General features: G+C 46.8%; 2 protein-coding genes across 4 annotated transcripts; both read right to left on the bottom strand.

The window, feature by feature from the left end:
* Positions 1 to 2,541: 2,541 nt before the first annotated feature.
* LOC109577316 (HLA class II histocompatibility antigen, DM beta chain) lies at positions 2,542 to 9,403 on the bottom strand. 3 transcript variants are annotated; one of them, XM_019986211.2, is made up of 8 exons: positions 9,117 to 9,403; positions 7,820 to 8,006; positions 7,427 to 7,708; positions 5,314 to 5,598; positions 5,125 to 5,215; positions 3,921 to 4,037; positions 3,487 to 3,522; positions 2,542 to 3,138 (listed from the first exon to the last, which is right to left on the bottom strand). In XM_019986211.2, the coding sequence occupies exons 3-8, from the start codon at positions 7,581 to 7,583 to the stop codon at positions 3,090 to 3,092; spliced, it is 735 nt and encodes a 244-aa protein (XP_019841770.1). In that variant the 5' UTR covers positions 7,584 to 7,708; positions 7,820 to 8,006; positions 9,117 to 9,403; the 3' UTR covers positions 2,542 to 3,089. The 3 variants fall into 3 exon arrangements, with proteins under 3 accessions (XP_019841770.1, XP_019841768.1, XP_019841769.1); XM_019986209.2 differs by lacking the exon at positions 7,820 to 8,006; XM_019986210.2 differs by lacking the exons at positions 5,125 to 5,215; positions 7,820 to 8,006 and having other exon boundaries at positions 9,117 to 9,400.
* Positions 9,404 to 19,629: 10,226 nt separating this feature from the next.
* On the bottom strand, positions 19,630 to 25,047 carry LOC109577307 (HLA class II histocompatibility antigen, DM alpha chain). The gene is made up of 5 exons (XM_019986197.2): positions 24,863 to 25,047; positions 22,353 to 22,637; positions 20,653 to 20,931; positions 20,317 to 20,442; positions 19,630 to 19,967 (listed from the first exon to the last, which is right to left on the bottom strand). Exons 1-5 carry the CDS (start codon positions 24,948 to 24,950, stop codon positions 19,963 to 19,965), a joined length of 783 nt encoding a protein of 260 aa, XP_019841756.2. The 5' UTR covers positions 24,951 to 25,047; the 3' UTR covers positions 19,630 to 19,962.
* Positions 25,048 to 25,929: the final 882 nt, after the last annotated feature.

Raw genomic sequence — 25,929 nt, forward strand, 5'->3', positions numbered from 1 at the left:
ATTTGTTTCTGAGCCTACACTCACCAATCACAGCACAGAGCACCCTACTGCTTCCTACCTTACATGGCCCAGCTCAGAGAAGAGCCATTTTGAACTCAGGAGCCTTTTCCCGTTCCATTGACTTTCTGGTGAAACTCCTTCCAGAAGAGGTGCCTTGATCACAAGGACCTTTCTGGGGAAAGCATGGACGTAGTGGAAATCAACTCACTGACTAGACAAACCCTGAGCACCTACTTTTTTTTTCAATTGAAGCATAGTTGATTTACAATGTTGTTAATTTCTGCTGTACAGCAAAGTGATTCAGTTACACACACACACACACATATCAGTTCAGTTCAGTTGTTCAGTTGTGTCCGACTCTTTGCAGCCCCATGGACTGCAGCACCCCAGTCTCCCTGTCCATCACCAACTCCCGGAGTTTATATATACGCATCCTTTTTTATATTCTTTTCCGTTATGATTTATCACAGGATACTGACTATAGCTCCCTGGGCTCTACAGTAGGACCTTGTTGTTTATCCATTCTTTTTTTTTTTTTTTTTGGCCGGGACTTGCAGACTGCCTACCCCCCCAGCTCGGACTCGGCTCTCCTGATCCAAAAACGTCAAGGCGGCCGCTCGTTTATCCATTCTATATACAATAATTTGCATCTGCCAACCCCAAACTCCCAATCTGTCCCTCTCCCAAGCCCACCTCTTGGCAACCCTCCATCCATTCTCTGTATCTGTGAGTCTGTTTCATTGATAAGTTCATTTGTATCTTATTTTAGATTCCACATGTAAGTGATATCACATGGTAATTTGTCTTCCTCTTTCTGACTTCACTTAGTAAAATAATCTCTAGGCCCATCCATGTTGCTGCAAATGGAATTGTTTTCTTCTTTTTTTATGCCTGAGCACCTGCCTTGGATATGAAGTCTGTACAATCAGTGCTACCCGCACTGTTCTCCAGGCCCCCATCAGGACAGAGACCATACAGGGAGGAAGGGACCCAATCCCACCCACCAGGAACCCACACAGACCACCATGAAGACAGGAAGATTCCACACACTGTCTGTCTTTCTGACCCCTTCTCCCAGCTCATCAGATTCTGCTTACCATGTTCCTACATAGACACGCACACACAGACATGTATTCTTCTTTTTCTTTTTTGGCAGACGTGCATTCTTAACCGCTTGTTCTCTGTCCACAACTTTCTGTTAGGCTAAACTCCTCCAGTACCTGTTTTCATTTCTGGTTTTTTTCTAGAATCCAACTCTCATTCCAAAGACAATGCCACCTGGGCCCAGCAGGTGTCGCCCTTCACTGGAAATGATCAGCACCTCTCCAGTTCAGTTCAGTTCAGTTGTGGTCATGTCTTTGCGACCCCATGGACTGCAGCACGCCAGGCCTCCCTGTCCATCACCAACTCCCGGAGTCCACCATACCCATGTCCATTGAGTTGGTGATGCCATCCAACCATCTCGTCCTCTGTCGTCCCCTTCTCCTCCTGCCTTCAATCTTTCCCAGCACCAGGGTCTTTTCAAATGAGTCAGCTCTTCCCATCAGGTGACCAAAGTATTGGAGTTTCAGCTTCAACATCAGTCCTTCCAATGAATATTCAGGACTGATCTGCTTTAGGATTGACTGGTTGGATCTCCTTGCAGTTTGGACTCTCAAGAGTGTTCTCCAACACCACAGTTCAAAAGCATCAATTCTTCCGTGCTCGGCTTTCTTTAAAGCACCTCTCTTGCCCTGTGTGAAATCCAGCCCCAAACGGTGGATGCCCTGTGAGCTCCAGGTGGAGGGAATGGAAGGGGGGCTCTGAAGAATGGTATGTTCGCCAGCAGGAAAGTCCTCAGAATACAGCAGCCTAGTTACTTCCAGCTCAGGCAGACCGACATCCTGTAGAGAATTTGCTGTTCAATCTTGGGCAAGCTATTTAACCTCTCTGAACCTCACTTTCATCTCGGGACTTGGAGGAGACCACTTCCCCCTTACTGGGTGATTGTGGAGCATGAATGAGATATAGCATAAAGCACCTACCCAGTGCCTACAAGCACTTGAGCTGTGGTCCCTTTCCTATGCTGGTTGTGGAAGGAATAACAGCCCAGAATTCAGATCTGAAGTTGAGCTCTGCCCCTTGAACCCTGACTACCTGAGTTGTGATGAAGATCAAATGAAACAGAGCAAGCAAGCTGGTAGGAAGCCTGGCCCGGAAAGTAGAGTGACTGCTAACAGCTAACTTCGCCGCGGTGGGCTGGCTGGGTACCGGGTAATGTTCTTGGCCAATTACAAGTATGAACTCATTTAAGCTTCATTAAGATCTCTTATGAGTTCAGAAAACTGTTAACTTCCTACTATCTCTGACTCTGTGACTCCCTTCCACCAAAGTTTAAAGTCTTCTTATGAATTATCCAGCAGAAAGCCCCCAGTTCCGTCGTGTCCAGATGGGAAAATGGGAGGAAACACCAACTCGTCTGCTCCAGGAAGAGCGAATCAAGCCCAGCCCCGACTGCCCACTGTCCCTCCCCAGGACCACAGGAAAAAACATGGAAAAAAACAGGATTCTACCAGTTTATTCCTCAGAGACAATCAACAGTGACTCACGCCCTCTGTGACACAGGGGGGCCCCCAAGAGGGTCTTTGACCTTCCTCCCCAGATGATATTCACCCCAGATATTTAGCCCTGGGCTCTGCATATGGACAGCACCTTGGTTACAGAATATTTTTTACCAGGAATGAGTTTCCCCAAGTTACTAAGGTTCACATAAGGAAGTGAAGTGAAGTGAAGTGAAGTGAAAGTCGCTCAGTCATGTCCAACTCTTCGTGACCCCATGGACTTTACAGTCCATGGAATTCTCCAGGCCAGAATATTGAAGTGGGTAGCCGTTCCCTTCTCCAGGGGATCTTCCCAACCCAGGGATCACACACAGGTCTCCCGTATTGCAGGCGGATTCTTTACCAGCTGAGCCACCAGGAAAGCCCTCACATAGGGAAGACTGGGAAATTCAAAGAATTAAATAGAGAAACCATAGGGTCCAAGAAGATGTGGAGGGCTGGAGGAGCTGGAGGGCCCCAGCAGCATCCCCAAGAGTTCAGAACTCCTTCTCACGTGGAGGGAAAGCTGTAGGGTTCTGCCTCTATCAATTGTGCTGACCTGCAGAAGAAATGAAAAGGAATGAAAATGAATAACGCTTCAACGCTTCGAGCCAACTTGACCCCATCGTTTGTCCCTGTAACCATCCATGCCAGAGCCCTTAACACAGTGATGTGGAAAATTTCAGATCACCAAGCACTAAGGAGCCACATTCAGACACACTGTTGGGCAGAAGCGGAAGGGGTCGGTGCTCCTGCTTTCTGCTCCTGAGCCCAACAGCAGCAGCTTCAATCACACTCAGCCTGATCCCAGTGGACGCGCACCGCCCCCGCCGTCAGCACAGGACATAACACCCTCTGTCACCCCCTGCAAGGGACCAGGAGGCACACAGACCAACAGAGACATTACCTTCTGGATAAGTGGACCCCGGGAGGAAAATGTAGCCTAGGAGAAGAAAATATTTGAGTTGAGGACAGTCTTTTCTTTTTTTTTAATTTTTATTAGACTATAGTTGATTTACGCTGTTCAGTTCCAAGTGTACAGCAAAATGCATTGGTTACACATACAGCTGTACCCACTCTCGTCTTCAATTCTCTTCTCATCTAGGCCACTGCAGAGTACCTAGGAGTTTTCTGTGCTATTTAGCAGGTTCCTATTAGTGATCTATTTTATCCACAGTAGTGTGTAGATGTCGATCCCCATCTCTCAGTTGATCCCTCCCGCCCAGGACGGGCCTGGTGGATGAAAGTCTCCTCCACGGCAATGGGGGACGCCACGGGAGAACCAATCACAAACCCAAAGCGAGCAGAGGTTGGGACGGACGTTTCGGGAGGCTCACTCACCGGAGGAGGTGGCTCTCCGCCAACTGTGCAGACCGAAAACGAAGATGATGAGACCCAGGACCAGCGTTACCAGAGCCACAGAAACCTTCACCGTCTGCGCAGGCAACAGCCCAGGAGCTGCGGAAACAGGAACTGAACTGCAACCGGTTCCCAGAGCTGGTTCCCAGAGCTGGTCCCCAGAGCGCCTTCGCTGACTGCAACCTCCGCCCAGAGCTTCAGAGGTGCTCATCCGCGGCCCAGGCCTCACACCAATCCAGGCCCGAGCAAGCAGCCTTTCCTCAAAACCCCTGTCCCGTGGGTCTCTGTTCCTGCAGGTCCCTGAGGAACCCCTCTCCCCAGGTTTGTACCCCGGCTTCCAGATGCTCTCTGAGACCGTGGGGGCCCTCCAGGCTTCCCGTTTTCTTTCTTCACCCCAAAGGCACCCTGACCAAAGAATGGAGGGCGCCCCCACTCCTCTCTTCATTTGCCTGTGGTGACAATACTTGCTCCCTTGACTGCTTTATTCGAGCATTTTCCCATTAAATTGTCTTTCCACCTTTCCTTTCTGCAGTTCCTTGCTATCCGAGGGCTTAGGTGTCTCTACCTGTCCACTTTCAGATTGGCCATGGGTCCTTCCGGAATCTGTCTCTGCCTCACCTCCACAGCCCCTACATCCTGGGGCTGGTCCTAGTCTGAATCCTGTCCCCCTCCCAAATTCCTTTCCTTTAACTATCTCCAGTCCTGGGGTTCAAACAGCGATGATTGGCTTGACGCGGTAGCCCCCAAGCATGCACATCAAAGCCTCTGTCAGCCTTGGCTTCCCCTCTCTGACACCAAGAGGGTCCTCGCTCTCCTGAGATCTTTATTTCTCCAGTTCCCATCCCTGACTTGACAACAGTGGAAATCTGAAGATCCTAGAATATTGCATCACAATTTGGGGTTCTGAAAATATGGTTACCAAATCGACTTCCTCTTTTCAGGACAATCAGGCTCCCCTCCCACCTTCCAACAAGCACGGAACACCAACCACAGCACCATAGCAACAGCAAGGATGATTAACGCTTTCTGTCCCAGTATCCCCTGGCCCCATCTCTGGTCGAGAACTCTCCACGAGTTCCTCCAGACTCACTCATTTTCAGCATCTCCCTCTCTTCCCTGTACCGTGGACCTCTCTACAGCTTATTCCCTCTGCCAAAGTATTGGTGTTCTTTTTACAACCACCCACTTGCAGTAGCTCTCTGCTTTGTTGTTGTTGTTACTGTCAGCCACGCTAGAGCAACATGTGGGGGTCTCAATTCCCCGACCAGGGATCAAACCTGCAAGTGGAAGCGAAGAATCTTAGCCACTGGACTGCCAGGGAATTCCAGTAGCTCTCTGCTTTAATGCTAATTCCTCCCGCCTGCTACACACTTACTCCAGTCCTGAAGGATGAGTTCAGGAGCCCCAATGTGCTCGACCACACAGGTGTAGGTATCCCCAAAAGAGGGGGTTGTGGCCAGATGGGAGACGGTCTGGTATGTCCAGTCTCCGTTGGGCTGGATGATCCTCCAGGCCCTGCCGTGTGGGAGGACCTCCTGCCCGTTCCTCCTCCACGTGATGGCCACGTCCGCTGGATAGAAGCCCCACACATAGCAGGCCAGCATCACAGACTCCCTCGTGTTAAAAGGAGTGGTTTTGGCTACCTGCACGGTCGGTGGGCCTGCACAGGAGGAAAAAACAGTCACGAAGGAGGGCACCACCCTGGCTTTTCCTCCAACCTGGTTTCTCTCCTACTTCAATGCTTCTTGGATTTTGCCCACCTACCCTGCCGGCCCTCACCCCAGGCCTGCACACATCCCTCTGAAAATGAGAAGCTGGAATATATTCCTCTGTACTCTTTCCTGTCTCCCACTCCATCCCTGCTCCTTACTTTCTTGTTCCTCCAAAATCCTGTTTGGTCACCGTAAGTAAAAGCTGGGGCTGAACTGCAAGCTGTTTCAGAAGGCATTGTATTCATTGCAAGTACATAAAAGCAAATTGTCATCCAGACTTAGAGGTGGGGGTGAGCAAAAGTAGGAAAACACCCTTGTCCTCAAATCTCATTGAACAGATTAACTCAGTAAAAAAAGTATTTTTTCCTTGAAGAGTTTAAGGCATGTGTGCGTGCTCAGTCGTGTCTGACTCTTTGCGAGCTCGTGGACCGTAGCCTGCCAGTCTCCTCTGTCCATGGGATTTCCCAGGCAAGAAGACTGGAATGGATTGCCATTTCCTACGCCAGGGGATCTTCCTGATCCAGGGATTGAACCCCTATCTCAAGAGTCTCCTGCATTGGCAGGCAGATTCTTTACCACTGTGCCATCTGGCAAGCCTGAATAGTTTAAGGAAGCAAGACTAATTCAGGACCAACTCTTAAATTTGGATGAGGGTGGACCCTAATTCATCAGATCATTCATATTGCCGTCTGTTAGTAATTTATTTTTCTAGGTGACCCTTCAGCTTGCTTGGGTGTCTTTCAAATAAAATCCTCAATAAAAATCCAAGATACTGTGTTAAAACGCAGATTCCCTAGCCTGTATCCCTGGATATTTTTATTCAACAGATCTGCAGTAGCTCTCAAGGACTTGCATTTTTATTTTTATGTTTTTATTTTAAATTTATTTCTGTTTTTGTTTTTGGCTGTGCCACACCGCTTTCAGGATCCTAGTTCCCTGACCAGGGATTGAACCTGTGCCCCCTGCACCGGAAGCACTGATTCTTAACCACTGGACCACCAGGGAAGTCCCAGGACTTGCGTTTTTAACAAGCACCTTCCCAGGCAATTCTGAGAAATGATATCTTGAGACACAATACTTTTTAAGATAGAGAACTTCAAGTTTGGGTTGTTTTTTTTTTTTGCCAATCTCAAGTCATTCTCTATGCAAGTGATTAGGGAGAGAGTTTGCTTCCCTTGTGGCTCAGCTGGTAAAGAATCCGCCTGCAACGTGGGAGACCTGAGTTTGATCCTGGGATTGGGAAGATCCCCTGGAGAAGGGAAAGGCTACCCACTCCAGTATTCTGGCTTGGAGAATTCCACGGACTGTATAGTCCATGGGGTCGCGAAGAGTCGGACATGACTGAGCGACTTTCACTTTCACTTTGCTTCAGAATTCCCTGGGAGGCTTTCCAAATTGTCCCATGCCTGGGCCCATCTTAGACCCGGGACACCAGAACCTGGGATGCAGAGGCACAAGCACTTTGGGGAAAGCCATTCTGGTTCTTCTGACAGTTCAACCCCTGGCTGAACTTGGATCTGTCTCCTGAGATGCCCTGAATCGAAGGAAAACATTTTTACTCTCCCTGCAGAAGCTCCTTGCCTGCTCAAATATCACCACCTGGTTTGCATTCCAGCCCCACCCCTGTCAACCCCCTTGTTTCCCTCTCTTTCTACATCACAGGTGCTCCCATTTTTCTGCTTCTTTTCTGCCCACATCTCAAACCCCCCTGTCAACAGAGGGAGCCTTCGAGGCCTCCCCTCTCCTCACCGCCCCTCTGCACCCCTCTCTCCTTACGTGTCCTGTGGGTCAGAGAGCTCCAGAAGGGCTGGGTGTGCGCGGCACAGTTCTGCAGACCATTGGACAAGCGCTGGATCAGGTAACTATTATTGTTGAGGAACTGTGAGAGGTACCGGGCCAAGCCGTTCAGCACCCCAAATTCACGAGGAATCATACTGGCCTGCAGGGGATCCCAGCAGGTCAGCAAATCCTTGTTGAAGGAGATGCAATACGAGAAGTCTTTCGGATCCCCATCATCGTCCAACACACAGGTGCTTTCCACGTGTGCCACAAAACCACCTGTAGGAGCCAGAGAAAGGGGGCGGCTCAGGGTCCTCTGCCAGAGCCCAAGGCTCAGTTACATCCAGTAAGGAGGGTGCAGGCTTCCTGCCTGAGGCATCATCTGCTCACCAAGCTCACGAACAGGAGTCTCTGCAAGTCCTGATTCAGGGACTGCTGCTGCTGCTGCTAAGTCGCTTCAGTCATGTCCAACTCTGTGTGACCCCATTGACGGCAGCCCACCAGGCTCCCCTGTCCCTGGGATTCTCCAGGCAAGAACACTGGAGTGGGTTGCCAGTTCCTTCTCCAATGCATGAAACTGAAAAGTGAAAGTGAAGTCGCTCAGTCGTGTCCGACTCTTAGCGACCCCATGGACTGCAGCCCACCAGGCTCCTCCATCCACGGGATTTTCCAGGCAAGAGTACTGGAGTGGGGTGCCATTGCCTTCTCCGGATTCAGGGACTAGGTGATCCTAACAGAGAAGTTCCTAGATCCCATTTCCTCTTTACATAAGACTCAGCATGGAGACACAAGTGACCCAAAATTATTTGCATGTTTAAACCCAACGATTTACCCAGGATTAAGACTTTCAGTAAGGCCAATGACTGAGTGAGAAAAGGGGTCAAAGAGTCAGGCTTGTTCTGTGCTGGATACATTATTAAATATCCATGCCACATGTATATCTGGAGTACTCGCAGTGTGCCAGACACCGTGCGAGGAACTGGGGACACAGCAGTTATCAACAGGGCCGTCATCACCTTTGCCTACATTCCAGCAAGAGATATCTGTTACACAAATAATTACACAACTTAATTACATTAAATTTTCTACACGGATGAACAAGTTTCTACTGTGTAGCTCTGGCAGCTAGAGTAATACCTGGGATAAACCATAATGGAAAAGGATATAAAAAGAACTATACATGTGCGTAACTGAGTCTCTTTGCTCAGCAGAAATTAACACAATATTGTAAATCAACAATACTCCAATTTAAAAATATAAATTCAAAAAATTGCTGTAAAGCTACAGTACAAAGTGCTGTGGGAGTATATAATAGGGAGATAGACTGCTTTGGCAGAGAAGGCAATGGCACCCCACTCCAGTACTCTTGCCTGGAAAATCCCATGGATGGAGGAAACTGGCAGGCTGCAGTCCATGGGGTCGCTGAGGGTTGGACACGACTGAGCGGTTTCACTTTCACTTTTCACTTTCATGCATTGGAGAAGGAAACGGCAACCCACTCCAGTGTTCTTGCCTGGAGAATCCCAGGGACGGGGGAGCCTGGTGGGCTGCTGTCTATGGAGTCACAGAGAGTCGGACATGACTAAAGTGACTTAGCAGCAGCAGCAGACTGCTTTGGGGTATCCGAATCCAATAGCAAAACAGAACCCCCCAATACAAAGGGAACAGAGGAAGGGAGAGTCCTTACCTGCTGCGGTGCAGCCCAGGCTGAAGCCCAGCAGCAGCGACAGGAGGACAGTCATGCTCTGCTCTGGGGAGACACGGGGAGTTCGGTCCCCTGGACCAGCTCCTCCAGGGGCCCTGGGTCTTCGTCTACCCCAGAAGTCCCAGCCTGGGTAGAGGATCTCCACACACTAAGTGGGAATGTGGTATTGCCCGGGGCCCCTTGATGCTCTCTAAATGAGCAATTTGGGGCTACTAAGGCCTGAGATAAACCTGTTCCTTGCCAGATCATCTGAGCGTTCCAAACTGAGAATTGTCAGATTGCCTAGGTAGGCGGGGACAAGTACAGAGACAAATCATTGAGCATCTCAGCCCAGCATCATCAGTTACCAGGTAGATCTCATCCTGCCCTGGGCTTTTAGCAACTAGTCTCTTACTGTGGCACCCCACTCCAGTACTCTTGCCTGGAAAATCCCATGGATGGAGGAGCCTGGTGGGCTCCAGTCCATGGGGTCGCTACCAGTCTGACACAACTGAGCGACTTCACTTTCACTTTTCACTTTCATGCATTGGAGAAGGAAATGGCAACCCACTCCAGTGTTCTTGCCTGGAGAATCCCAGAGATGGCGGAGCCTCGTGGGCTGCCATCTATGGGGTCGCACAGAGTCGGACACGACTGAAGCGACTTAGCAGCAGCAGCAGCAGCTCTTACTGTTCCACAGAACAACCAGTCTGCAGGTGGGTTTCCCTTAGAGAAGGAAATGGCAACCCACTGCAGTACTCTTGCCTGGAGAATCCCTTGGACAGAGGAGCCTGGTGGGCTACAGTCCATGGAGTTGCAGAGTCAGACACGACTGAGCGACTCTCTCTCTCACACACACACACACACACACACACACACACACACACAGGTGGATTTCCCTAGACTGGTGGAGAGAATAAACCCTGTATCCCCAGGATGTATGCGGCCTAGACTGCCCATTGGTCTAACTGTTTTCTCTCAAGGTCTCCCCAGATACTGAGACAAGGTAACCTCTCTTGCTCCTTTAAGGGAAGTCACTGGGGAACTTAACCCTTGATTACATAACCCGTGGTCTGTCCTGTCGCCCAGGAAACAGGTGGACAAGAGGCACTTGTGGGGAATGCAGTAGAGTCAGGGCTGCTAAGAGTGCAGTTGTCTGGCCTCAAAGCAAGATGGCAGAATAAGAGGCGCTGCTGGTAAGAGCTTAGGGCCACAGCCCTGAACAGTCCCTCCCTGGGCTCCCATTGCTTTTTCCATTCTAGCCAGACGAGCTTCATTTTCCCCTTTCTGCTTTCTGGAGCCAGGACACCCTGTCCTCCTAGCCTTTGAACCATCTCAGGGCAGACCGCTGGGCAACCCCACTAATCTGCTTGATAAATAGCTGGTCATGAGCCAGTGCCCATAGCTCACTTGTCTCCCCCAAACTCAAAACTCCCCTATGTGTTTCCCTGACAGGTGCCATCTATCTTGGGGCAGGCCCTCCTCGCATTGTGAAGCCACTAGAAAAATGAGATAAACGTTCCCTGTTTTTCTTCCCCAGGAAAAGACAAGCTTCACGTAGCAATTCATTCTCACCTGTGACCTATACAACTGGTAGATTTTTCCATTACAAATGTAAAACCCTCAGTTGACTTCCCTGTGGTCCCCACCAGGCTTCAGGGCTGCCTCTCCCCAGCTTGGTTCCTGAAAGCTCTTGAACTTGACTTAATAGTGAGCTAAACAAAGGAGGATGAGGAAGGAACCCCTTAACACGACACTTACCTGTCCCCCTCCAAGTCCCTGACTCCAGAAGAATACGATATTTCTGAAGAAGAAAGGAAAGGGGAAAGCATATCCCCCAAATGAATATATAGACAAATATCAAGAACCAAAGGCTGGTTTTGTGTAATTAATTGAGCTTCACTTCAACTGTCTTGAGTATTGTTGGTAATTCACTTCAGTTCAGTTCAGTCGCTCAGTCGTGTCCGCTCTGACCATGTTTTCCTACCACCCCCGCCCTCAACCCCACCTGGTTACAAGATTGTTCTACACTTGAACTTCTCTAATCAGCCGTGAAGGGTGTTGAATGAACCGAAAACAGAGGAGTTGTGGGGGGGGGGGGGGCGCGAGTCCAAAATGTGTTGAGCTTCTACTTTATGGTGGATACTATGAGATCCACACTGTTTCATTTACTCTTAAAAGTCTTGTTATGAATGGTCCTTCTTACAATTTGGAAAACAAGTTGAAGATTCACACCAAAGGTTTCAAGGTACACCCACACACACACTGCCCTAGGACTGAGAGGACCACATAGAGGTAGCTTGTGGCGGCCCCCGCTCAGAAAAGGAAAAAGGGAAGAGCCAGCACATCCCTCTGAGTCTTATCTTTCCAATGCTCAGAGCTCCTCCCACTCCAAACCAGTGTCTCTTCTACTTTCTCTTTCAACAGTCTCAAAACTGTGTGAGCTCTCCTACACACATGATCACTTCTCCTTTGAAAGTCTCTCCTCCACCTCCAAGTAGGTGGTGAGCCTAACCTTAGGAACCAGGTCTCGGGATCCTTATCAAGGTCTTCAAAGCCTGCCTGGAACCGGAATGCTCGCTGCGTGGCCCTCTGCCAGCTCCTGGAGGCTCAGCGAGCTCCCTCTTGTGCCTGGGTCTCTGCTCAGGCAGCCAAAGGAGATGTGAAACCTTCCATAAGGCAGCAACAGGAAATGCAGGCAATTTCACTTCTCTATTAATGAGAAGATTGAAGGTGGTTTTAGAATTAAGCTGGACAGAAAAACCCAGAGACCTGTGCTCAGCGAAGTGGTTTCTTCCTTCCCTTTTTCCTCTTAACTCTACTTTTTTGTGTTTTATTTTACACATATAGCTCTGTCCCCCACTTCTAGTCAACTCCAAAGAATATTTCAACTGTCTTGAGCACTGTTGGTAATTCACTTCAGTTCAGTTCAGTTGCTCAGTCGCGTCCGACTCTTTGCGACTCCATGAACTGCAACACGCCAGGCCTCCCTGTCCATCACCAGCTCCCAGAGTCAAACTCATGTCCATCAACTCGGTGATACCATCCAACCATCTCATCCTCTGTCGTCCCCTTCTCCTCCTGCCTTCTTCCCCAGCATCGGGGTCTTTTCCAATGAGTCAGTTCTTCGCATCAGGTGGCCAAAGTATTGGAGTTTCAGCTTTAACATCAGTCCTTCCAATGAACACCCAGGACTGATTTCCTTTAGGATAGACTGGTTGGATCTCCTTGCAATTAAAGGGACACTTCAAGAGTCTTCTTCAACACCACAGTTCAAAAGCATCAATTCTTCAGCACTCAGCTTTCTTTACAGTCCAACTCTCATGTCCATACATGGCTACTGGAAAAGCTATAGCTTTGACTAGATGGACCTTTGTTGGTAAAGTAATGTCTCTGCTTTTTAATATACTGTCTAGGTTGGTCATAGCTTTTCTTCCAAGGAGCAAGTGTCTTTTAATTTCATGGCTGCAGTCACCATATGCAGTGATTTTGGAGCCCAAGAGAATAAAGTCTGTCACTGTTTCCATCGTTTCCCCATCTATTTGCCATGAAGTGATGGGACCAGATGCCATGATCTTAGTTTTCTGAATGTTGAGCTTTAAGCCAACCTTTTCACTCTCCTCTTTCACTTTCATCAAGAGGCTCTTTAGTTCCTCTTCGTTTTCTGCCATAAGGGTGGTGTCATCTGCATATCTGAGGTTATTGATATTTCTCCCGGCAATCTTGATTCCAGCTTATGCTTCATCCAGCCAGGCATTTTGCATGATGTACTCTGCATATAAGTTAAATAAGCAGGGTGACAATATACAGCCTTGAGGTACTCCTTTCCCAGTTTGGAACCAGTCTGTTGTTCCATGTCTGGTTCTAACTGTTGCTTCTTGACTTGCATACAGATTTCTCAGGAGGCAGGTCAGGTGGTCTGGTATTCCCATCTCTTGAATTTTCCACAGTTTGTTGTGAGCCACACAGTCAAAGGCTTTGGCGTAGTCAATAAAGCAGAAGCAGATGTTTTTCTGGAACTCTCTTGCTTTTTTGATGATCCAACGTTGGTAATCCATTTTGAATTACCAACGGATGTTGGTAATTTGATCTCTGGTTCCTCTGCCTTTTCTAAATCAAGCTTGAACATCTGGAAGTTCATGATTCACATACTGTTGAAGCCTGGCTTGGAGAATTTTGAGCATTACTTTGCTAGCATGTGAGATGAGTGCAATTGTGCGGTAGTCTGAACATTTTTTGGCATTGCCTTTCTTTGGGATTTGAGTGAAAACTGAGCTTTTCCAGTCCTGTTGGTGATTGGATGACCATTTATGTAGAAACCAGGACTGACATTAGGGAACCCCAGGCAGCTTCTCTTGTGCTGTCCCTCTGTATTTATTTATTTATTGGCTATACTTGGTCTTCATTGCTGCTCTAGTTGTAGTGTAAGGATTTCTTGTTGCAGTGGCTTCTCGTTGCGGAGTACAGTCTATAGGGCTCGCAGACTTCAATAGTTCTGGTACACAGGCTTAGTTTTCCTGTGGCTTGTAGGATCTTCCTGAACTAGAGATCGAACCTGTGTCCCCTGCACTGGCAGGTGGATTCTCAACCACTGGGCCACCAGGGAAGTCCCTGTCCCTCTTCTACTGCCACTATAGAAGGGCCCAAAGAGTGAGTCCCCTCCTTGCCCACTGCCTCTTCCACCAACCTAGCCACCATGGCCAGAAGTGGACTAACTATGGTGTGTATGTGCAAAGCATTATACGAACTCCCAAGAGCTAAGAGATGTGGCCTCTGCCTCCATGTCGTTCACTTGCAGGTCGGTTGGAGAGTGGAAAGAAACATCTAGAAAGAGAAGAGTTTTTGTTAAAGCAGGCAAGCAATCTGGATAGTGGACTTAAAAGAGAAAAGAGAAGTCATTGTGGGTTTGGTGCACAGGAAGTCCTCTCCATTGAGTAGGCCTGGAAGTGGGCTGCATTCATATCAGAGAAGAGGAAGGCGGTTGGTGTATAACCGCACAAGCTTGGAAATGCAAGTTTCTGTTGAGGGTCTACCAGCCACCTGGACTGGTGAAAACAAAAACAACTTCAGTGACATCATTGGCACATGGAAGAAATTCACTAATGTGGTCTTAGGCTTTTTCTGAGAGGCTGGCCTTAACACTGAAGCCCTTCTAGGTACTTCTTAGTGTCCCTGTACGCACACAGGCTCCTCTTCTGGACAGACGGTTTTCACTTAAGCTTCCATTTTATAAAGTCAAAAATTGTTCAACCCATCCAACATCTGTAATTGAAAACCAAGAGTATAAGACCACATTTGTGACTTCCTTCAATGTCTTCTCAAAACTACACACTTCTGCATTGGGTCAGGATTACATGACTTCCCAGTCTGTTCAGCTTCACGTCCACCCACATGCCATCCCGCCTCTTCTCATTCTCCAACTTCTCTGTTGGGATTCACTACTCGAGACCCTGACCTTTGGGTTACAGTGGCTATAACTAGTTCAACATCTTTCCATCCTGTAGCCAGATTACTTGAACTGCTAGCATATATTTTCCCTGATTTGCCACCACAAGTCTTTTTTAAAAAACATTTAATTTATTTGACTGAGCCAGGACTTGGTTGCAGCTTGCAGGATCTTTAGTTGTGGCATGTTGGATCTTATTCCCTGACCAGGGATCAAACTCGGGCCCCCTGCATTGGGAACATGAAGTCTTGGACACTGGACCTCCAGGGAAGTCCTGCCACCACCACTCTTGAATCATGTTATTACCTTCTCATCTTAACTATGAGAAAATGGAGGCAGAGGGAGGTTAGTGACTGCTCAGCTTTACCCAGATGCTGGGTAATAGCACGATGACAACTCAGGATTTATGATTCAAAATCCTACACTATAATATCTTGAAAAAGTGAAAGTATTAGTCATTCAATCCTGTCTGACTCTTTGCGACCCCATGGATTATAGCTAGGCTTCTCTGTCCATGGAATTCTCCAGGCAAGAACACTGGAGTGGGTAGCCATTTCCTTCTCCAAGGAATCTCCCTGACCCAGGGATCAAACCCAGGTTTCCTGCATTAGAGACAGATTCTTCACCATCTGAGCCACCAGGGAAGCCCCATAATAATATCTTAATAATCAGAAAATAATTGAAAATTGCCAACCATTTATAGCAGGAATTTAAAAACCATAATATATTTATATATTTAGAAATTAACATACAAAAGTATAAGAACTTTATGGAATAAAAGGAAAACTTTATTAAAGTATATAAATGAAGACCTCAAGAAGTGAAGAGACATACCATTATTCATGGATGAGGCATCCTATCACAATGAAGAAGTCAGGTTCCCCCCATATTTCTAACAAAAATCAAAGCAGAATTTGGGGAGAATTTGACAAACTGATTCTAAAATATATATGATAATAAAGCCATGAGAATCTTAGACAATTTTGATAAAGAAGAGCATAATGTAGTTTTCTGGGAAGTGAGGTGGCAAATAAATGGAAATTAGCACTGTCAAATATGAAAACATTTTTAAAAAGCCTTAATAATTTAAACATGTTTACGTGACCTCAGATCAGACATGACAACCTGCTGAATTTAAGCATATTGGTCAGGGGAGGAAAAGAAACTAACCAGGATTCCCTCAGTAAGGGCCAGTGAACAGGGAACAACCCAGCGCGGAATCCCTGCCCCGCGGTGGGGAGCGGGACACGTGGCTTACGGAAGACCCAGGCCCGGCGCCGCTCATGGGGGCCCAAGTCCTTCTGATCGAGGCCCTGATTAAAAAAAATAATTAAAAATAATAAAAATTAAAAAATAAACATGTTTAAGTGAACAAGGAACTGACAAACCAATTGAACAGGATAATTCAGAGATAAATCCATGCATATGGCAGAATTTGGGATAAAATTCCTGGGAATAAATCAAATAGTTTCTAAATGACATTAATGTCAATTTAGTGTTTGGAGAAAAAGAAAGTTGTAAACATACTCACACCATATGCAAAAACTCCAGATCAGTAAAGATCCAAATGTAAAAGGAGAATAACAAACACCAGTAGAAGAAGGCTTAGTGTAATATCATAGATGGCCAGATAAAGCAAAGCGTTTTTACCTAAAATTATTCATCAGAAAAGAGAGAATTACCTTCGATATAAGTCCTTAAGTTTTTCCCTTTCCAAATTATGGCCACTCTTTCAAAGTTCCTTGGAGAAGATACATTATTCTAAAATGATTTCAATTAATAAATATGTGACATATGCATACTGTTTTCCACAGTGGCTTAACCAACTTCCATTCTTACCAATATTGCATAAGGATTCAGCAACAGTATAGAAATTCCTCAAAAAAATAAAAATAGAACTACCATATGATCTAGCAATTTCACTTCTGGGTCTTTATTCAAAGAAAACAAAAACATTAATTCAAATATATATATATATATATACACCCCCATGTTCACTGCAGCATTATTTACTGTAGACACAATATGGAAACAACATAACTGTCCATCAGTGAATGAAAGAATAAAGAAATTGTCATGTGTACATATAATGGAATATTATTCAGTAATAAAAAATAAAATGTTGTCATTTTCAACAACATGGATGGACCTCAAGGGCATTATGTGAAATGAAATAAGTTGGAGAAAGAAAAATATCATATAATCTCTTTATTATGTGGAATAATAATAATACACAAGCTTATAGAAAGGGAAGAGAACAGATTTGTGGGTGCCAGAGACAGGGGCCAGGAGGTGGGAGAAAAGAACACACTGGTTTTGGTGGGGCGTTTTAGTTTAAATAAATGGATTTATTTTTAAATCAATCAATCAAATAATTTAGAAACCTTAGCATAATCAAAAATAAATACATGAGAAAAATTAGAATAAAAATTATTTTATGGAACATGAAAGTGGAAACAGCAATGTGTGTTAAAATACTATATTATAAATTATGTGATTTTAAACTTGTGAGTAACTAAATAAAAGTAGTTAGCAGACATTTGACTATTTACCTATAACTTCTATGTACCTAAAGCTTTATATTTTGAAACTGGTCAAAATTTTTTAAAAATATTCTCACTGAGAATATGGAGACTCACCTTATCACTGTGCTTTATGTTCCAGCAAAAATTATAACTTTACTGCCTTGGGTTTGGAAAGAATTTCTTAAGATTATGAAAGCACAAACCATATGGGTTTTTGTTTGTTTTTTTTTAAGGTTTTGGTCACATCACGTGTATGTGGTATCTTAGTTTGCTGACTAGGAATTAAACCAGTACCTTCTCCATTGGCAGTCTTAACCACTGGACCCCCAGGGATTTCCCACCATATGGGTTTTGATCATGAAAATGAAATCATTCTATTTAGGGAAGGAATCATATACAAACTTAACTGATGAGCAGCAAAGTGGAAGAAGGCACTTATAGTATTTATATACTGACATAGGATTACTATACGGAATATATCAGAACCCCCCCCCCACCACCACAGTCACATGAAAAAACCATTTTTAATATAGATGAACAATATAAATCAGCAATTCACACAGAGAGAAACCTAGGAGATGATGCCCAGCCTCACTAGTAAGGCAGGAAAAGCAAATTAAAACATGAGACCACTTGACGCCCACTGAATTGCCAATATTTGAAAGTCAAATAACTTCCAGCGCTAGTGACAGTAAAGGAAGGTGAGAGTTGGTGCGCGTGTAAACTGTTTATGGTCCCTGAATCACTGAAATGACAAAGCAGTCGCGTGAAAAAACCAACACATGAGCCAAGATGGCGTAGCCATGAGAGCAGAGCCGGGGCTGAGTGCCTCAAGTCTTGGAAGAGTTCAGTCAAGGTCGGTTAGGGCTGGAAGATTAGGAATAGGTTCATGGAAGAGGAGGCACGAAGTTTTTTATTAAAAGGGGGACCTCAGATGAGAGAGGGTCTGGAAGGCTTCTTGAATATTATAAGTGGCAGTATCACAGAATGCTTGATCAGAGAGCACCTAACTAAGCCCACCACTGTACAGATGAGGCGTTTGAGGCCCAGAGAGAGTGTGACTTGCCTAGGGCCACACAGTGTAGTTAAAAAGAAGGTTTGGAAATCTTCTGGTGGTCCAGTGGTTTTCGACTCTGCACTTTCACTGCCGAGGGCCCAGGTTCACTCCTGGTCGAGGAACTAAGATCCCACAAGCCAAGAGGTGCAGCCAAAAAAATACAGCTAAATAAATAAAAGCACTTTTAAGGCTTGAGTGGCAGGAAGTTTCTGGATAGGTTGGAAAATGGGGAGAGAGAAATCAAGAAGAACTAGAAAGCAACAAGGGACAGATGAAAAAGTGAAAGAAAAAGATGTCAAAGAGAGACCATATAATACTTGAAGGTAGAGTCAAAGGTGTTTCCAAAAAAGAAGTTAATGATGCTGCTGAATTCCCCAGTGAAAATCTTTGCTAAGTTACAAGCACCTTTTCTACATGCGAAGCACTGTTCCAAGCATTCTGCAAGATATTAATATATTTAAGCTTCACAGCAACCTTATTCAGGGAGGCCCCACTGTTAACATCATCCTTTTACAGAAAATGACACCAAGACACAGAGAGGTTGAGGAATTCATCCAAGGGCACACAGCTACAGTCATGACTGAATCCCCAGAGGTCTGGTTCTGCACCCCATCTTCCTAACCAGTACACGTGCTGCTCTTAGCAATAAGATGGTTCAGAGGAGGTGCCAGGTCCTCGGAAGAAGTGAATATTTTCCCTGAGATTCTGATACAAGGCAGAAAACAGAGACTCTTGCACCAACACCAAAATAATTTCACTTTTCACCTTAACGCCACTCCCTCCTTCAAAGCAACTCCCAGACCTCGAGAAAAGCAAGAAGAAAGTGCAGGCAAAGGGAGTTGCCACCATTCGCCACGCGCCCCACCACACCACCACCGCCCACACGGGGCGGCAGCAGCATGGCTCCCTGGACAGTCCCCGCAGGCCACGGGACAGGCCATCAGAGAGGACACGGGAGTTCTGGGCCCTTCCAAGCTGTTCACATTTCACTTCAGTGATTTTTGATTACACTATTTTCACAAAACCGAGATGACTGAGTTAGAACAGCATCTGAAGTATTATTTTTCCCACTTTGAAGCTCTTATTTTCCCAGCTGTGGTGAAGGTTGAAGGTAGTTATATATTCCTCAAGGCAGCCTCTACTAGGCATGAACATTTTCACAAACAGTAGAGTGCAAAAACAAAAACAAAAACAAACAAACAAAAAAAACCAAGCAGCTTCCTCCACCATTGTGTGAGCAGATTATCAGAAAGAGGCTCTGCTTTCCTTGCTCACATATTTTGCACAGACTAATAGGAGTAAAAGCCATTGTGCTGTGTGGAGACCAGGGAGCAGGAGTCAGCCATGAGTTAGGGGTTTTCCCATTTCTCTCCCTAATGAGGGCAAACTGTATCAGGTGAAGGCATGTTGAGTTTGACATGATAACCTACTAGAGTTAAAGTATCCAGAAATAAAATATCATGAGTTAAAAAAGAAGCCACACCAATATTAAGAAATAAGATTTATTGCCTTGACATGGCAGGGTTGTGATCAGAAGGCCACTCTGGGTTCCCCTGGATGCAGAGCCCTTAGCTGAGAAACCTGGGTACAACACACGCTCGCACAGACACACACACACAGACACACACACACACACACACACACACACCCCCCAGAGGAGTCACACACACACACACACACACACACACACACACACACACCCCAGAGGAGTCCCAGGGCCTCCTGCTCTGGGAAGGAGAGATCCTGGTCAGGATGTGAGAACCTGAACACCTCCTGCTTGGATGGCTGCAGCTGTTGGCATCAGACTCTGGTCAGGAAGAGTCAGCCTGAGGAGAAAGAAGGATGGAGAAAATACATCGGGGGGGTCCTTCTCATCCCCAAAGGGCCTTCCCCACCAGCAACACACCAGCCAGAAGTTGCTCTCTCCTTGTCTCCAGATCATCTCCAAACACCCTTCCTCCAGCTCCCCCGCTGCTCCTCCCCCACGCAAAGACATCCTCCCGACCTGTAACTGCATGTGTGCACCCGGGGCCTCAACCAGGAGGATGGGTGTGCAGATACAGGCCTGCCCACCCAAGGGCCACTGGGTGCTCCCTGGGTCACAAGACGGTCCTGGCAAACTCATGTGCGCCACTGTGTCTGGCTCTCCCGCCCCCTCCAGACGCCCCGACGTACCCCCTAAGCACGGCTTTCGGCAGTAGAAGAGGACCAAGCCAACAATGATGCCCAGCACACCCAGGCCAAAGGCCACGCCGCACAGCACATTCTCCAGAAGATCAGAGGGCAGCGCGTTCTGGGGCACTGGAGAAAAAGGGGAGCTGATCAGCCCCGAGACCTTGTTGGGGATGACGTGGCTGTCTATGACAGGGCAGACCCCGAGACTGGGAATACTGAGCTCGGCGCAGAGCGGGAATGGCCTGAACAAGGCCAGGTGGAGAAACAAGCCCTCCCATGGGTCCACCTCTCTTCAGCCCCACAAAGGAACCCGGCTTCCAGGGAGAAGGGTCTCACCCCAAAAAGCGATTGCTGTGTAGCCATCGATCTCATGAGTCACGATGCAAGAGAAAAGATCAGAGGGTGCTGGTGTGACGTTTAAGTAGGAAAAGGCCTGGAAGGTGAGTCCATCAACCGCGGAGACAAAAGTGGGCCCGGCTCCTTCCACAGGTGCCGACTGATGCTGCCAGTTCACGGTCAGTGTGGGTGGAAAGAGATTACTGATGAAACAGACCAGCGTGTTGGGCTTGCCAAACTCCAGGGGCTTCAGTGTGAACACCTGAACGATGGGGAACCCTGTGGGGGGATTGAGGCGTGAGGGAAGGAAGCTCAGATGGGACCCCCGTTTATGGAGGGACCGTGGCACATGGAGGAGAGGCGAGGAACTGGGGCTCTGGGGGAGGTCTTTGCCCAGGCAAGAACCAGACCTGGACCACAGCCGGACCACGCCGGCCCCGCCACCCTAACTTCCTGCAGCACTTCCGGTCTGGACCACACGTGGGCACCTGACCACGGGCTGTCTTCTCATTAAAAATGCAGGCACATTTTAACCAGGAGTTTGGGATTAACAGACACACACTACTATATATAAGATCAATAATCAATAAGGACCTACTTTACAGCACTGGGAACTCTACTCAACATTCTGTAATAACCTATGTGGGAAAAGAAACTGAAAAAGAATGAATATATGTATGTGTGTAAGTACACCTAAAACTAACACAACATTGTACATCAACTGCTCCAATATAAAATAAAAATTAAATTAAAAAATAAAGGTAACCACCGAAAAAAAAGAACCAATTGGTAAAAAACATTGAAAATACTGATTTTAAGGATCGTTTCAAGAACTATATGTTTGGACATATTTGAAAGACATGCTCATCACATTTATATATGTTTTTAAAGTTACCTTGTCATCCAATTAATGTCAACTCAGTTTTGATGTGGTATTGTTGTTAAACTCTTGAAAAATGTACATTAAAACACATTATGATTGTCAACTATTTCGTTTAGAACGGTTGGACAACAAGGTCCTGCTGTGTGGCATGGGGAATTATATCCAGTCTCCTGGGATAAACAATAATGGAGAAGAATATTTAAAAAGGAATGTATGCATGTGCATGACTGTGTCACTTGGCTGTGCAGCAGAGATTGGCACAGCACTGTGGATCAGCTATATTTCAATTAAAAACACACATTGTGATGTCCAAACAATTATGGCAGAATAATAAAATAAATATTAACAGAGCTTACTTAATCCATGTAGTTAAGCCTAGTTTACCAAGGCAGTTAACTACCATTTCGTTAACTCAGCTAGGGCTTTCATCTACTATGATCCATCAACATTTCCTAATAAACTCAAGTTTTAAAATAAATAAATAAAATGAAATTCAGACACATCATCAGATACTTCCATTCTCCCCTTCCATCTTGCTGAGCATCAATCACAGCACAAGTGCTAACAGTCAGAAGGCATCAGTTGGTCCCCGCTAAATTTATCAAGTTCCATAATTTTGAATTACTACACCCCAGGGGCTTTTCTTCTGCCCACAACAAAAACAGAGTGCAGACCATGGGTGGTAGAAAAATCAAGGTTCAAGGGGAGAACCAGAAAGCATGAGAGATGGGGAATTGGTGTGAAAGGGAAAAATTCAGTGTATAATGAGGTTAAGAGGGCAGCTCCCCTCCCCACCCCTACAGAAAAATGCCCTGACCTCTAGACACTGGGATTTGCCCTTCAAGTTCTGGGCCAATTTCCTCGATCATGGCCCGGCAAAAACCTTTGTCAAACATAATGTCAGAAGTATCTCCGTGCTGGTGAGCCCAGTCAGCAAATTCAGGCAAGCGAGGCACTCGGATGCTCTGGGAAAAGTCGAAGGAGAAAAGCTGGTCCTCGTCGTAGGACTCAGAGAGCGCCACGTTGGGGCTCCAGTCCTGGCAGTACATTGTGTGCAGGAACGTGTGGTTTTGTAGCTCATCCCTCCACCCTGGAGCAGGAGCTGCAAAAGAGACAGGGTGGGGTTCAGGGAGGTGGGATCCCCTTTAGCTTAGAAAACAGCAAGGGACTTCCTTGGTGGTCCAGTGGTTAAGAATCCACCTTGCGATGCAGGGGACTTCGGTTGGACTCCTGGTTGAGAAACGAAGGTCCCACAGCTGAGAAGCAACTAAGCCTGTGCACTGCAGCTACTGAGCAATAGTTTAGGTGCCTTTGTGCCACAACTAGAGAATCCATTTGCCGCAACGAAAGATCCTGCATAACCTAATGAAGATTCTGCTTACCTCAACTAAAACCCAACACAGCCAAATAAATAAATATTAAAAAAAAAAAAAAACAGCAAGCCCTGCTCCAGGGAGGAGGGGGGCAGTGGTGGGTTTACAACCCCTCTTGTGTCTGTCACTTAGGCTCTGCCTCCCAATAGGGGCAAAAAAGAAATTACAGAATCTCTCCAAACTTTCCCAGTCCATAAAAACATCAACCATCTAAAACTATAACAAGTAAAAGGTTCTAGGATCTAAAGTGACAAATTCAGTTGACAGAGTCGCAGCACTGACTGTATCTTTGTGCCCCAAAGCACCCAGCCAAGGAGGTAAGTTGTGGCTCAAATTCAGCTTGCATTTTGCTAACCAAGCCATGCATCCTGGCACAGAGTTGTGTGCGTGCATGCTAAGTCCATTCAGTCATGTTCAATTATTTGCGACCCTATGGACTGTAGCCTACCAGGTTCCTCTGTTCATGGGATTCTCCAGGCAGGAGTACTAGAGTGGGTTGCCATTTCCTCCTCCAGGGGATCTTCCCGACCCAGGAGTCGAACCCACCTCCCGCGTTGGCAGGCAGGTTCTTTACTGCTAGCACCACCTGGGAAGTCCTAGCACAGGGCTACTGTCTCCCACAGAAGAGACCTTTGTGTAATTCCCAGGCCATCCTGTTGACTTGTGAAGGGCCTGATGGGTTTCCCAGTCTTCACGTGGATGGAGGAATGGTCATGATCTAAGCCATAGACAACAGTACCGTATCCTACACTCAGACACACACAAGTGTTCAGTCGTGTCCGACTCTTTGTGACCCCGTGGACTGTAGCCTACCAGGCTCTTTCGTCCGTGGGATTTTCCAGGTAAGAATACTGGAATGGGTTGCCATTTCCTTCTCCAGGAGATCTTCCCTACCCAGGGATTGAACCCGAGTATCCTGCATTATCGGAGAAGGCAATGGCACCCCACTCCAGTACTCTTGCCTGGAAAATCCCATGGATGGAGGAGCCTAGTGGGCTGCAGTCCATGGGGTCGCTAAGAGTCGGACACGACTGAGTGACTTCACTTTCACTTTTCACTTTCATGCACTGGAGAAGGCAATGGCAACCCACTCCATTGTTCTTGCCTGGAGAATCCCAGGGACAGGGGAGCCTGGTGGGCTGCAGTCCATGGGGTCACACAGAGTTGGACACGACTGAAGTGACTTAGCAGCAGCAGCATCCCGCATTATAGGCAGACGCTTTACCATCTGAGCCACCAGGGAAGTCCATGGCAGACTATAAAACCACTCTCCAGGCTTATTTTCAGGCACTTCATTGGCACCAGGCCTCTCTAAAAATATCTTCCCTCCCTCAGCCCTGCAGATCTTGCAAAGACAGGACTGGGGGAATAGTACCATAGCTACAGGAAATAATCCCTAATTCTTTGAAACTCCTGGCAGGAATCTCCCCAGCCAGAAAGATTCTACTCAAAACCCAATACCCAGAATGATAGACAGAGTAAGAGGGATCATCCAGGTTCTTCTTCCATTCCACTCCATTCTTTTCAGAGAAAGAAACTAAGGACCAAAAAAGTTAAGAGGTTTTTCAAGAATTGTAAGGTGAATTGATTTCAGAGTGCAAGGGTTCCTAAGTAGGAACAGTGGAGATAACATCTGTTTTGTTCAAATCCCAGCTCTACCACTTACCAAAGGGGTGAACTTGCCCAAGTTACTTAAACTCTGAGTCTCATTTCCTTCATCTGGAAAATGGATATAATAATCTCTGCTTCAAGAGACTGTCTTCAGTGTAACCTACGAGGCACCTCTGGCATTGTTTACCATTCATCCATAGCATGGCTCTCTTTCCCAATTCTATCGTCTCTGCTCTCTCATCACACTTTCACCGCTTACTAAGCACTCTTGTCCTTTCAAATACCCCGGCTCCCTAGGCTCTACCCCAATCAGGATGGAAGTCAATGAGAGGTACTGTCATACCTTCAGGGGCGGTCCAGGACAGGGGCAGCAGCCACAGAAAGGAGAGCAGCCGTAGCAGCGCATCTTCCTGGCTCAGCTCATGATCCATATCTTCACACCTCCCCGGTGGGCTAGGAACTACCAGCCAGCTGACCCAGGTCCCCAAATTCCTTCCCAGATCATGTTTCTCCAGCTCACTTCCCTCCACTGCCCTTGGCATTCTGGATAAGCCAATCACGAAAAGTGTAGGGTTTGACGTTATCAGTTGCTGGGGAGATACCTGGGGCAAGCCACCTTTTGAGGACTTGGCTCTTTCACCCGGCCAGCCTTGGGGTGTAGCTGGCGGCGTGGGGAGGCAGTGGAGGAACGTCTGCCTCCTGGTGGGGATCCCTCTCTAGTGTCTGGCTGTCAGCCTCAGCCTGTAACCAGACCAAGGGACTCTTCTGAGCAGCACCACCCCGTGGCCAAATAATAAACTGAGGAAGCTCATTCTCCCACAGCAAACCCCACCCCCTCACCCAGACCCAGGGCTCCTCAGACTGTTTGAGGATGGAGGAATAGGTGGGATGTAATTAGGAAGGCTGATAAGAGTCTTGAAGGAAAAACAGGCCAGCAGAATGTGAGGAGAGAAAAACCACCCAGGGCAAGGAGCAGGCAAAGGGGTGAAGGTCAAAGGCATTCAGAGTTCCTCTCTTTGGAGACCTCTGTATAGTTGGACTGTAATAGTTGGAGGTTGTTCATGTGTTCCTGTTTGGTAACAGGCAGGGGATGAAGGTGGAATGTCAAGAGGAGCTAGAATTTTTTTTTTTTAGGAGTTACTTTTTACTTTTTTATCTTTTTTTTTTAAGTTTATTGGGGTATAGTTGATTAAAAATGAGCTAAAAATTTAGGCAAGAGCTAGATCATATAGGCTCTGTTACACCAGAAGACAGGTGGGGTTTTTGTTTCTTTGCTTCCTGCTGCACCACACGGCATGCAGGATCCTAGTTTTAAGGCAGATGCCCAACACAAAGAAGGACGCACCGTTGGCTACTCCCATCCCTTTCACCTCTTGATGACCAAGTGTCCAAGACAATCCATATATCCAG

Source organism: Bos indicus, chromosome 23 (genome assembly GCF_029378745.1).
Source record: "Bos indicus isolate NIAB-ARS_2022 breed Sahiwal x Tharparkar chromosome 23, NIAB-ARS_B.indTharparkar_mat_pri_1.0, whole genome shotgun sequence".
NCBI lineage: Eukaryota > Metazoa > Chordata > Mammalia > Artiodactyla > Bovidae > Bos > Bos indicus.